Genomic DNA, 12,809 nt, shown 5'->3' on the forward strand with positions numbered 1-12,809 from the left:
ATAGATAGATAGATAGATAGATAGATAGATAGATAGTTTATTGTCCTACAGAATAGTTCCATATAATACAGTTTTAGCTTCCACGACAACAGCTTCATGACAAAAAAAAGTTATTTTCAAATTTTGAACCTACAGTAACTGTAACATTGTTTGGTACACATTTTGCTTTTAAGTGTTCTTAAAATTGTACTCTTAGACTGTAGACATTTTTTGTCCTAGTTTCTTCTGAATTCATTTCGCAAAATATGATTAAATGCCTGTTACAACCTTCATTCACGACGTGCCGGTTTATAAACTGCTACAATAAGTTTCTGAAGCTGTTTAAATGTGCTTGGTTTGTTCCATTCATCTGTGTTCCATTTGCATAACTTCCACAAACCTCACTTTAAGGGTGTGGCCTTTTCCTCTGTCTCGCTTACACTTTTTCTCCTACACACACACACAGACACACACACATACACACACACACACACACACACACAGAGACAGAGAGAGAGAGAGAGCCACAGGCATTCTGGTTGGGTAGGATGGATGTTGTGTCCCTTGTGCTCAATAAAGCATGTGTCAGTTTCTTTACCTATTCATAAGGTGTTAGGTTACATGGATCATAGGGAGTGGAGTCTCTCACAGGCTCACCAGACAGAACATGTAATGCCTGTGTGCTCGTGTGTTTGTTTGATGACGTAGCAGCTGCTGAATCTGGTTTGGCAGGATTTCTGAGGAAGGGGCGAGAGAGTAGAGACAGGCACAGAGAGAAAGGAGCTGAAGAGCTGAAGCTGGTTTCTCCCTCAACTATTTTCAACTTCTCCGCTGTCTTATCACTGGTCTCCTGCTGGTGTCGACATATTGACCGGTTGAGCGAGGCTTCAGCACCAGGTACGGTTCTTTTTCTCGTTTTATTTTCATTAAAGTTACTGTATCTTAAAGTCATGACTAAGCAGTAAACAAAAAAACTGTAGCCAGAGGTGTTTAAATGCTGCGTGGGCTAGATTACCACAATATTTTTTTTCTGTGTTACCCCCAAGAAAAGAGGGATACAAGTTGTTCGCTATGCCACAAATGGGGAAACCACTGGAATTCAATGCAAAAACACACCCACGACGGGAGTAACTTTTCCTTTTCGCCGTGACTGAGAGTCAAGTCCATGAAGATAGTGACCATCAATGTAAGGGGAAAAAATGAGATGTTCACTTGTAGGAGGAGTGGCCTTCCTCAAAGTTAAAATTTTCCACATTAAAATGAGCACAGGAGTATTTTAGCGGCTTAAAAGAATAACGCTTTCCCCTCATAACATACACTCTCTCGTGCTAAAATAAAACACATAATCTGGAATAGGACAACGCTCTGTGACATACCAAGCCGTCATTATTAGACATATTAAGTTCGGTAAGTAAACTAGCGTCAGAACAACTTAACCACAAGGCTGACTGGTGCTGAAATCTGTTATTTGGGTTTGAAACATTAACAGAGAAAAAGTTCTCAGGACTGAACCACTGCTGTTTTCTGAAATCCAAATAGTTTACTCTTTTCTAAACAGTGAGTGGTCCTCCACTGTGCCTGAAACCATACATGCCTGAGGAGCGTGTCACAGAACCCATATGGATTTTATTTCTCTAGTTTTCCACCAATATAGTGGAAAGAATAATTTAAGCCTTAAAGGTTCTTACAATCGTCAGTTACGGTCCAGTCAAATTTCGTCCTTTTCCCTTTGAACCCTGCACCCCTAGACTCTCCATCAGTTTAATAATAATTCACGCGGAGCTTGATTTATTGGAGATTTACGTCAGCTAACGGAGAAATAAATTTTGCTTTAAACCTTCGATTCTCAATATGTATGATTGTGTACATGTATGATTCATGAGGATCTACTAATTGTTGTTAGCGTAGAATGAGATCTTTATATATGCACAGGGAGTCTCCCACACAGACTGCCATGTTGTTTTGCCATGTTTCTATGGTAGCCTAGAAAAGACAAACCAAACAATGGTCTGAAGAGGGCCTTTCACATTGTTATGCTGAAGTAACAGGCATTATGGGTTCTCGTTAACACATGGACTGGGAGGGCTACGGCCGCCTCCACACAAATATGATTTCCGGGCGAAACCGCAGAAGTCTTGAACGTTTAGGTCGACCTTCGTGACGGATCTGGATTTTTCGGTGACTGGAACCGCACCTTCATTCCACGTCCCAGTTTGAAAAAGACAATTGCACAGCCTTTTTTTCATTCGTGTGGATGCGGACGCGATGATGTCGACATCGACGGTCAACATCTCATAACAAAAAAAACATTAATGGCGGAATACAGACTTGTGACGGCACTAAATCGTCCACAGTGTTCCTTTAGGGTCAGGCTGTCTTCATATGGAAATTGTGAACTTAGGGTTATTTCATGCGAAGTCATGTGCATGAAATGGTTGGAGTTCACTTGGTAACAATACCCATAAGTTGTTTAGCAAGTTAGCAGCTGCGTAGCTTTATGTAAGAAGTGCAAAGACACGATTAAAGGATGGGGTCGTTGGGAATATCAACATTTTCCTATGTAGAAACCCTTACATGACAAAATAATAACATATTGACTTCTCATCCACCTCCACCATTTCTGAAACTGTCAACAAACAAATCAAACCTCTCTGGAAGTTTCCAGTTAGAAGGTTGTGATTATCACAAGAGGCGGCAGCTCTTACGAAGTTTACTCTTGAAGGCAGCATAATATCCAAGCAACATAAATTTTCTGAAAAGCTTTCTGAAATTTTTCCAGAAGTTTCATACCAGTTGAAGAGTAAGTGACTCACCAGTGTCATAAAAAAGTACATGTAGTACATTTTGTTTTTTAGAGATATTTGCTAAGACAGACACTGCCCATAGATAAGAGAAACCGCACATGTTTGTGCCAAGAGGTTTATGACTGAAGTTATATTTATAGTGGCATACATGACTGAATGGCTGTTTCATTCATGAGCCTCATTCTCTTCACCCACATGTGTCACCGCGTTCATTAAGACAGCAGCAGACAGACACGCGGCGGCAATATTTACTGATAACACACACACAGAGGTTAAACGCATCCAGAACAGGTTCAGAGATAAACACTGTGCAGATGCTGATCAAACACACAGATGTGCGGTTGTGCTGGACTCACGGCGTTAAAAGCACATACACCCGTGGCTGTGGAAAAGCTGTCAATTAGCTTAGCTTAACTTAGCATAGCAAGTGAAGAAATAGTGTACGCGGCCAGCTTTAAAGCGAAAAATTTGACAATTTCCAAGATGGCTGCCGTACTAGCACTATAAAACACTACTGTTTCTGCACTTTCTACGCTTCAGTTTTGGTGTAGCTTCCTTCTTTCTGGTAAGTGTTGCCTTAACAGAAAGAACCACTTTTCTGCTAAACTAACCCAACCAGTTAGACACGGGCTTCAGTTGCTTGAGAACACAGAGCAAATCTCCCATAAATCCTGAACTGTCTGAAATTGACAAATTAATCTACACGTTTGTGGGTTTAAAAGTACACCAACTGGATGAATTGGTTTGATGGTAAAGATAGTAGTTCACGTGTCAGTGTTAAGATAACTGGTTGGCGTATATTGGTTCGTCAATCATGTGCTGCTGCCGGTGAACAAAGACGTCAATTTCCACCCCGACCCTGACACGGCTTTATTTTCCATGGCCTGTGTACATTTTGTTAGACTTACTGAAGCGTTCACTTCTATTAGCGAGGAGTCTGATAATATTAATAGGCCTGAATAATAATTTATGAAGCATTTAATAAAAAGTAAGCAGGCTTTCAACTCAGTTTGTCACCACGCATTAGAGCCTAAGACACAGAGGTGTAAAATGAAACAGTGTTTCTAAATGTTAACTCTCTCGTCTGGGAGTGTGTCTGTTCAGCTGCTTTGAATGATTTCCTGCATGCCCACACATGTACCCATGTACTCATGTAGCTGACATGCATCAGAGAGAACAAGGTGTGGCTAATTCCTAACCGTGGCAATTATAAATGTGACATCCGCATTGTAAGGAAGCGTACATCTTATTTTCTTTCTCGCTCTTTTCCACAGGGTGGACTTGTGTCCATCTTCCGGGCCAGTGCAGCAGCAGGAGCAGCAGCAGCAGCAGGGATGAACTGGTCGGGGCTAGAGAATCTGTTGAGTGGAGTTAATAAATACTCCACGGCGTTTGGGAGGATCTGGCTGTCTATGGTGTTTGTGTTCCGTGTGCTGGTGTTTGTGGTGGCGGCGCAGAGGGTGTGGGGCGATGAAAGCAAGGACTTCGTTTGCAACACTCGTCAGGTAAGAGCCGCACTGATGCTACTTTCAAGTGGATTTATAAGTTTGACCATTAGTAACTGTGACCTATGTGACCTTTCCACACGAATATCAGTTTTTCCATCACAGGGAGCATTGCTTCAAGTGGAAAAAAAAAAAATAAAAAATGCTCCTCCCGTAGAAAAATCCTGAATTGATGAAACATACTGTGAGATAATGCAGATTTTCACAAAATAGATTTATTCCTGGTTCAACTTTCTCACTATCAAACATAAAACAAAACTGTCCCGCAGATTAAATCAGGCCAGCAAAAAACAAACAAAAAAAAAAAAACTCACACCCACGCCACCACTCCTTCATGTCACTCCCGTCCGGCAGGTACCACTGGCCATTACTACTCTGAACAATATTAAGTAGGCCCTACAGTCTGTTGCTCTTTTTTGGGGTGTGTGTCTTTTATCACGTCTTTCAATGTGTGTATTTCTGCACGTCTTTTACATGAAGTCTATGTGACTGTTCCTGTCAAACAGGAGTTTATGCCACCATCTTATCTTATCTTATCTTATGCTCAATGTTAAGTTTTCCCTCAGCCTATATAAACTATTCAAACTAGCAGTGTGTTGGCTATCAATGCAACAAGAAAAGTCTCAGTAAACCAGAGGGTAACTCTCTGGCATCCAGTACCACAACTTTTAAGTTTTAAAGCTTTTAAGCACAGGGAGTACTATTCAACCAGTGAAGACAGTAATAGAGTAGACACAAAGACAGATAATCCAGATCTTCTAACCCAGATTTCATTGGGCTTGTTAAAAAAAAAACAAAAAAACACAAGAAATGAATGCTTTAGCTCTGAAATTGTGTTGTGTAGCTTCAAATATGCGAATATTTAGACAGTGTTGAGTTGAACTACGGGAAATATGGTTTTAAAGTTTACACCAACTCTTATGATCTAAAAAATAAATAAAAAATAAAATAGAAGTCTAATGCTAAACTCTGCATTTAACACCCTTGTTTAAAGTTTACTGGTAAAAAATACAGCTTATCATCATTATAAGGCTTTATTATCCTGCTGTATTTACATATAGAACTCTCAAATTCAAATGTTAATAGAAAACTCTATAAATACCAGCAGTCTCACTAATCTTTTTTGTCTAAACTAATTAAACCTCTCCGACTTTTTCTCAGCCCGGATGCACCAACGTGTGCTACGACCACCTCTTCCCCATCTCCCACATCCGTCTGTGGGCGCTGCAGCTGATCTTCGTCACCTGCCCGTCCCTGATGGTGATGGCCCATGTCAAATACCGAGAAGGGAAGGACAAGAAATATGTGGCGCTGCACCATGGCTCCCACCTCTACGCCAACCCTGGCAAGAAGCGGGGGGGCCTGTGGTGGACGTATGTGGTCAGTTTGGTCTTCAAAGCTGGATTTGACGCCTCGTTCCTCTACATTCTCTATTACCTGTACCACGGATATGACCTGCCCAGGTAATGCTGGCGACTTAATGCTGTTCAAATGAAAACAGTGGTGCTCTCCACTGGCTGTAAACCTCCACTCCGCTCTTTTCTTTCAGGTTGTCCAAGTGTTCGCTGGATCCGTGCCCCAACACTGTCGACTGCTTCATCAGCCGCCCGACGGAGAAGAAGATCTTCATGCTGTTCATGGTTGTGTCCAGCGCGCTGTGCATCTTCATGTGCATCCTCGAGATGATTTACCTCATCGGCAAGCGCATCGGCAAGCTGCTGAAACGGCGGCACGAGAACGAGAGGCTCGTGTTCGCCGACCAGCACGAGCTCACGACCATCGCCCCCCCCAGGTCCCAGTACAGGCGGCCCGATCCGACGCTGACGGAGAGCCAGCTGAGTCTAAACAAGAGGGATAAGGTTAAAGAAGGCGGTGTGAGCACGCCGCTGTAGGAAACCACGGGGCCACCGAGCAGCGGGTTTGTGATAACGGACGGCCAACGGGAGCACAAGTTTGCCCTAATGTAACTGCTGAGACTGACGGAAGGGTTGCTCCTGGGTATTATGATCCTGTGATCGAGCCGAACATAAAACATTCATGATTCTCTTTCGGAAGAACGAGCGACGACTTCAGCCGTTGCGTTGTAGGACGTTGTTGGAGAAGAGGACTACTGCGGGGTTATGCATCACATTTCTAACTGTTTGCCGCAGACTTATGAGCAGAAAGATTCACATCACGCTGACTTTTACGGCACAAATGGAATCTGATATATGTTGTTCATACATCTGTTACATTTAATTACATATTTATGCTTCTTGTAAATATCATAGATTGCAGCACTTGGTAACTTCGGCACTGTTAACAGCACCCGTAATGATCAGACAGAGAAAAAGGCTGCCTACAGAGTTCTACGGGTTCATATTTCCTCCACTAACGCGACTAAAATTAGGCTGGAAATGCAATGAGCTGGTCCTCCATGAAGGGTTGAATTAACTCTTTGCCTTGTAAGAGCTGCTCTTGGATTTTTTTAAGTGCTGCCTGGGGTGGATTTGAGAGACCTTAGTGTCCTATTAAAAAGAGCCTTAATTAGCAGGATTCAGGATGCACAACTTACACTGCATTGCAGTAACTCAGCATCAGCTCTAGTTTAATGTTGGAATGATGTTAAAGGATGAGCTTATACTCACATTGGCTAAAGGAGCAATTTGTAAAATATTTCGAAAATATTTCTAGAAACAAATGATGTAGTACCTATACTGTCCACACGGGGTCGCTGTCGTTTCTGATAAACACTGAAGCCGCCTTCAACATGATATGTACAGAATATCAATACACAAAGATTGTTTAAGCCTTGGCAGAAGTAGAGTAAGGAGCGAGTATGTTTACAACTAGCCATCAGAGAACGTGTGCTTCTGCAGTATCACTCAGGACTATAAAAAGTGGTATTTTTTATTTTAATACAAATAATTTCTACGACACAGAGATGTTGGAAAGACTGGTGTTCTACAAATCATCAGCATAGCCGTTATTTTTTTACAGGTTTTGTGGATAATCTTTGGCTGTTGTTTTTTTTGATTGTCACATTATGACAAATTGCCTCCGATCTTCAGGTTTGCAATACAACCTCTTTTGTTATATTGGTTCTTCAACCCCCTTTCCTCCACATTGTATTATTCAGACATTGTGGACTGAACGACATCTGCGGTTACTTGAGCTGAAACGTGACGGACACAACCGGGTGACATATCGTTAGCCTAATATCATTATTGTACGGTTTTGGAAAACAAAAAAAAACACAAACACAGTCAGTCAAAAACGACTTGGGCAATGTGTATGTATGTATGTGTAAATCTTAACTCTCACTTCCAGTTTGACTCGGAGTCAGCTGGAATGTCATAATTAACCACTAGTTTCTTTTGTGTGGACTGTTGTTGTTTTTTTAACCACTATAGTGATGTAAAATAAAAATACAGGTCCAACTGTTTGTGCAGACTCCTTTTAAGAACATTTTATGCAGATATGCAGCACATGCCTAAACACAACAATACTACTTTCAATTCCATTCACAAATGCCTCAGATTTCATTAACAGTATACACAACAAATAATGTCACACACCACAACCAGTAGAAAATATATCAACATACACACACACACATATATATATATACATATACACACACATACACACCCACACACACACACACACATATATATATCCAACCTGACATTTCAGCAGAAATACGTCATCTCTTGTGCACAGAGCCTATCAAGTTTCTTGATGAGTGTCGTATTCCATGTGAATAATCCCTTATTTCCAGTTCTTGTCACAAATATTACAGCTGTTGCCAGCCCTCTGCAACTGTTTGCTTCTCTCATAATCTCTACTTTCACCTATAGTGCATTTTAACCTGAACGAGTATTGGACACTGGCAATACAAACTTATAGGTTAGTGTACATATCAGAAAAAAGACTAGAGAGCCGAGGAAGCAGTTTTGTCAGTGGCTAGTTGACGGTTGCTGCACTCACCTGCAGCTGATGAAGTTAGACACAGGATTAAACAGTCGGGCTTCCACTGGATCAGGGTCGTCTGTGTCCTCTCCTGTCAGAACCGTCCGCTCCTCCACGTGTTCACACACAAACACTCTCCACTGCTGGGATACGCACCAACAGCACAAAGTCAGCTGTAGACACACAACAACACAATCCACCATTGAGATCATCATCATCGTCCATATCACCATGGAATACTTGTTTTTTTTTTTTTTTTTTTACATACTATCTACTTTGGTAATGGGACAGACTTATGAATTAAGATCATCAGACACTAGAATAAATAAAGGATTAATAACTGTGTTGACATTTGAACAGAGGGACAAGTGACCAGTGTCTCCCTGATTGGTCAAGCTGGTTTAAACCTGTTTTCTTATGTCTTAAATGAGAATATTACAACACAGTTGTTCCTGTCACTGGAACATTTTACTTTGTACATGTAAGTGTAAGTGTAAGTGGGTTTCACTGAAACCACTATGTCATTAATTCATACTGGCAAAATAGAAATACACACTGTTGATTGAATGTCATGAAGTGACAAAGCACACACAGAACCACAGGCACAAAAACTGACCTATAAGGTTTTGGGAGTTTGGTTCTGTGTGGAAGTCAGGCAGATAAATCCATTTAATGAGAGAGGAGTTCATGAACAATGGAGTGTTCCGACGCCACGGGTAGTCTACAGCACAAGAGACACACAGATACATAGAAAGGTTTGAGTAGAAAGGTGGAAATGGGTTAATCATTTACAGACTGGCACTGAGAATACTGAAGCCAACAGCTTTTTTCAAATACATCTAGTCCTTTCTATTACTCTTTATGCACCATGCATAAAGGCATGCAGGAAAGGGCGTCCGGTGTGGGATTCGAACCGGGGCCATCTGCCTCAACACCACCCCAAGAAAAGTAAAGCTTTTAAGGAATTTACTGCAATGATGTATACATAAGGACTGAAAATTGTTGGTAGCCATGGGTACTAATTTATTAATTAGTTAAATTAATCTGTTCAAACTTTCTGCTGCTCACATATCGATAGAAGGCAAATTTATTAATAAATACATTTATCTCATTGGGTGAGTCTCAGGCTTTGTAGCTTAGTTATTTACGTGATCACCTTGACATGATTCACTGAAACTTATTAATCAATTAACGGGAGAGGTCCGAGCATGGCCCACGCTACAGAGCTAAGGCAACTCATATAATCTGTTTTGGGAACAACTAGGAAGTGTGAACTGGCCATACCTTCATGTATCCAAGCGCTGTGGCATCTTTCCTGATGCCGAACCATTTGGCTGGGTCCCCTGGCTCATTATACAGAGTTGAATTCATCATCTCCTCAGGTGATAAGTTGGTTTCATTTCTTGGAGGCTGTAAAGGAAAGAGGAAATGAAGGACTGATAAAGGACCTTTACCAAAGGTCACAAGCCCTGTTCACACATGGTGGCCATTCATCTCAGGTGATCCCAAGTAGGCAGCTCTTACTACAGGGATGAACACACTAGAGGTGGGCTGGGGTTGAAATTCATCCCAGATTCTTTTTTTGGAGTGGCCTTATATCCGATCGCACGACGGACGCAAGTGGAACTGTAACTTTCTGTGCAAAGACCTATCGCCAACCCTGTCCTGGACACTGCACCTGTACCTGGCAATGATTTTTGGTGGTTCCTCCTCCACTTTTCTCCTTGTCTCCCTTTTATTCCTCCTTCTTCTCCTCCTACTCTTCCATCTCCTTCTCCTCCTTCTCCTGTCCCTCCTCATTTGTCTCTTCCTGCTAACCTGCTGCTTGGTCCAGTGTCATCAGTGTCCTGGCTGACTGTAGCCACGTTGATTTTAGCCCCTCCACCACAGAAAAGTTACGTTAATTTAGCACATTTGGCTGCATCCTGTACTAACTTTTTTTTTGCCCTTAATTTTTCAGCCCCACCATCTTTGTCTGGCTTCTTTCTTGTTGGCATTGTAACCTACTTCTTCACATGCATATCCTTAATTAGACCACCTATCTATCCATCTATCTATCTATCTATCTATCTATCTATCTATCTATCTATCTATCTATCTATCTATCTATCTATCTATCTATCTATCTATCTATCTATCAAAATTATATTTAATCCCATTCCTAAATTCTCAAAAGCCTGTTATCCACAAGTAGAAAACTCAAAGAAAACTCAAGGGACAATATAAAATTGAAACAATACATTAAATAAGATAATGAAGAGGATAATTCCTAAAGCACAAAGCAATGAAAACTGACAAATGATTCAACCTTTGTGTCCACTTCCTTAATGATCTTATCGTCTTATTGTCTTATCTTATAACCAGTGTTATTCTCTACTGCTTGTCACGTGTCAGTCATCTAACCATGCCATAGCTTGGTGATTACTGATAACTTTAAATGTGCAACACAGGAAGGTAACCGAAAACGTGAAGGGAGAAAATCCATTATGAATTGACTGCACATCCTTCTACACAATGGTTGTCAAACATGACATCCAGGGCTTGACATTAACACCCGCCAACCCTTCTCAAACGGCATCTGAAATAACAGCACTGCGTGTGCACAGTGTTTGCTCATTGGTTCATTCGTGACCGACGTCACTGTAGTCAGGCGTGCTCTGGGAGAACATGGATAATGTGGAGGCATATTGCAGGTGTCAGAAAACCCGGGGAGGAGACAAACAAAAGAAAAGTTGAAACGAAGGATGGGGAGACAAAAAAAAAAAGACAGGGCTGTTTAATGAACACGGCTCTCTTGGAGACTCGATTCTGATTGGCGAATCGCCAGTATTCAGCGTTCATTATTTCTCCGCTGCCCCTAGCAACGACACAGACACCCAACTTTAACCCACTTAATAACTCGGAAAATGGAGTATTTTCCAAATATAACATTTCATTTATTTGGAGAGGACAAAAGACTGGATGCATGGCTGAAGAATAACGTGTCCCCAACAAAGAAGAAGAAGAAGAAAAGAAAAGAGCGCAAAACGAGCAAGCAAAAATAACTAGGAAAGTCATTTTACACAAATAAAATCTCTTTGAATCATTGTTTTGTGTCACAATATTGAACTTTAGTCATTCTAAGTGGGCTTTCAATAAGCGATAAGAAACCATACTTTTTATTACTATAGGCTGCATATTTTCATATAAAGGAGCTTCAGGTCTACACAGAACCTTATCAGAGCTGAATACTTGCTAATGACCTGCAGTGTTGTACAAGGGTCATTTACATTTAAAAAGTTAGTAAAACTTTTTTTAAAGATATTCTGGGGGGATTTTACACCTTATATTAGATAGAGACAGCTGAAGTGAGACAGGAGGGAGGTGCGAGAGAGCGGGAACGACATGCGGTGAAAGGGCCACGAGCAGGAATCAAACCCACACTGCACTGAGGACCAAAGCCTCAGTGCATGGGCTGAACACTCAACTGACTGAGCTATACGGCAGCCCAAAAAGGTTGTAAAGCTAGTTGAAGTAAACTTTAGCACATTAAACATAATTTCCCAAGAACAAAATTGCAGCTACTGAAAATGCTGTGTGGCAATGGAAAAAAAAACAGCCGGTGGCTGGTGAACAAAAAAGTTCATGTCAAGTCCTGATGACATCCCAAAGTTGATCACACACAGAAAACACAGAACAACACCTTATATCACTTGGTAATGGTTATATCATTTTAAAACTATAAAAATATATATTAAATGAATACACATTAAAATACACACACACACACTTCAAATTATTTATTCACAGTTTGTTATATGTCTTTTCCATGTTTATTTATTTTATGTAACTTTATAATTGCCCATTTTTATTTGGTGTTTTATGCCTTTAAGGTCTTTTATACTCGTAGACTTTTTTCTCCCACTCCCATATAATTCTTTAAGTGTATTCCTGATTATTTCACATTCCTTAACTAACTTGATGATTTAATCTGACCCTGAATAACGATCAGCAAAGTTTAAAGACTACATACAGTTCTTGTGTGAAGCCAGTGAAGTCTCTCCAGTATCCAGGAAAGTCTTCAAACTGGTAAGTATAGATGGAGACCAGAACCAGCACGGTGTTGGCCACAACAAGCCACCAGAAGAGCTTTAAGAGACGCCTCCATAGAGAATAGTACACCTGCAAAATAATCACAAGTTACAAGAGATGAGTGGAATCAGTGTTAAACCAGTGTTAATATTATACGTTAGACAAACTGAATCAGGGCTTTCTTGTTGTCTGTTCATACCTGATAGAGACACAGGCAGAGCAGGAACAGCAGCACATAGATGATTTTATAAGCAACAAGTTTTCCAGCAAAGGAGACCATGGTGAACATCCCTCCAGAAACGTAGATGCAGTATTTGGCAGCTCATGACCATCGCTCCCAGAACCTCCAGCACTGATTCATTATCTGTCTCTTCTAAGACAGACACGGGTAAGAGGGAGGGAAGGATGTCTATGTTAAAATGGCAGGAATATAATGTACACATTAGTCTGTAAAACAAGGATAGATAATGGGGTCATTTAATGGACTCCACAGAGGAAC

At 41.0% G+C, this 12,809-nt stretch overlaps 1 protein-coding gene and 1 long non-coding RNA gene across 2 annotated transcripts; one reads left to right on the forward strand and one right to left on the reverse strand.

Annotated features, from left to right (window-relative positions):
- The first annotated feature begins 569 nt into the window (after positions 1 to 569).
- On the forward strand, positions 570 to 7,712 carry gjb9a (gap junction protein beta 9a). Its single transcript, XM_047611908.1, has 4 exons — positions 570 to 876; positions 4,058 to 4,288; positions 5,450 to 5,751; positions 5,838 to 7,712. Exons 2-4 carry the CDS (start codon positions 4,118 to 4,120, stop codon positions 6,178 to 6,180), a joined length of 816 nt encoding a protein of 271 aa, XP_047467864.1. The 5' UTR covers positions 570 to 876; positions 4,058 to 4,117; the 3' UTR covers positions 6,181 to 7,712.
- LOC125024187 lies at positions 7,509 to 12,678 on the reverse strand. The gene is made up of 4 exons (XR_007114709.1): positions 12,510 to 12,678; positions 12,252 to 12,400; positions 9,524 to 9,649; positions 7,509 to 8,412 (listed from the first exon to the last, which is right to left on the reverse strand). It is a non-coding gene; the product is annotated as an uncharacterized LOC125024187 (long non-coding RNA).
- Between the last annotated feature and the right edge of the window lie 131 nt (positions 12,679 to 12,809).

The sequence above is a fragment of the Mugil cephalus genome, chromosome 17 (genome assembly GCF_022458985.1).
Source record: "Mugil cephalus isolate CIBA_MC_2020 chromosome 17, CIBA_Mcephalus_1.1, whole genome shotgun sequence".
Classification (NCBI taxonomy): Eukaryota; Metazoa; Chordata; class Actinopteri; order Mugiliformes; family Mugilidae; genus Mugil; species Mugil cephalus.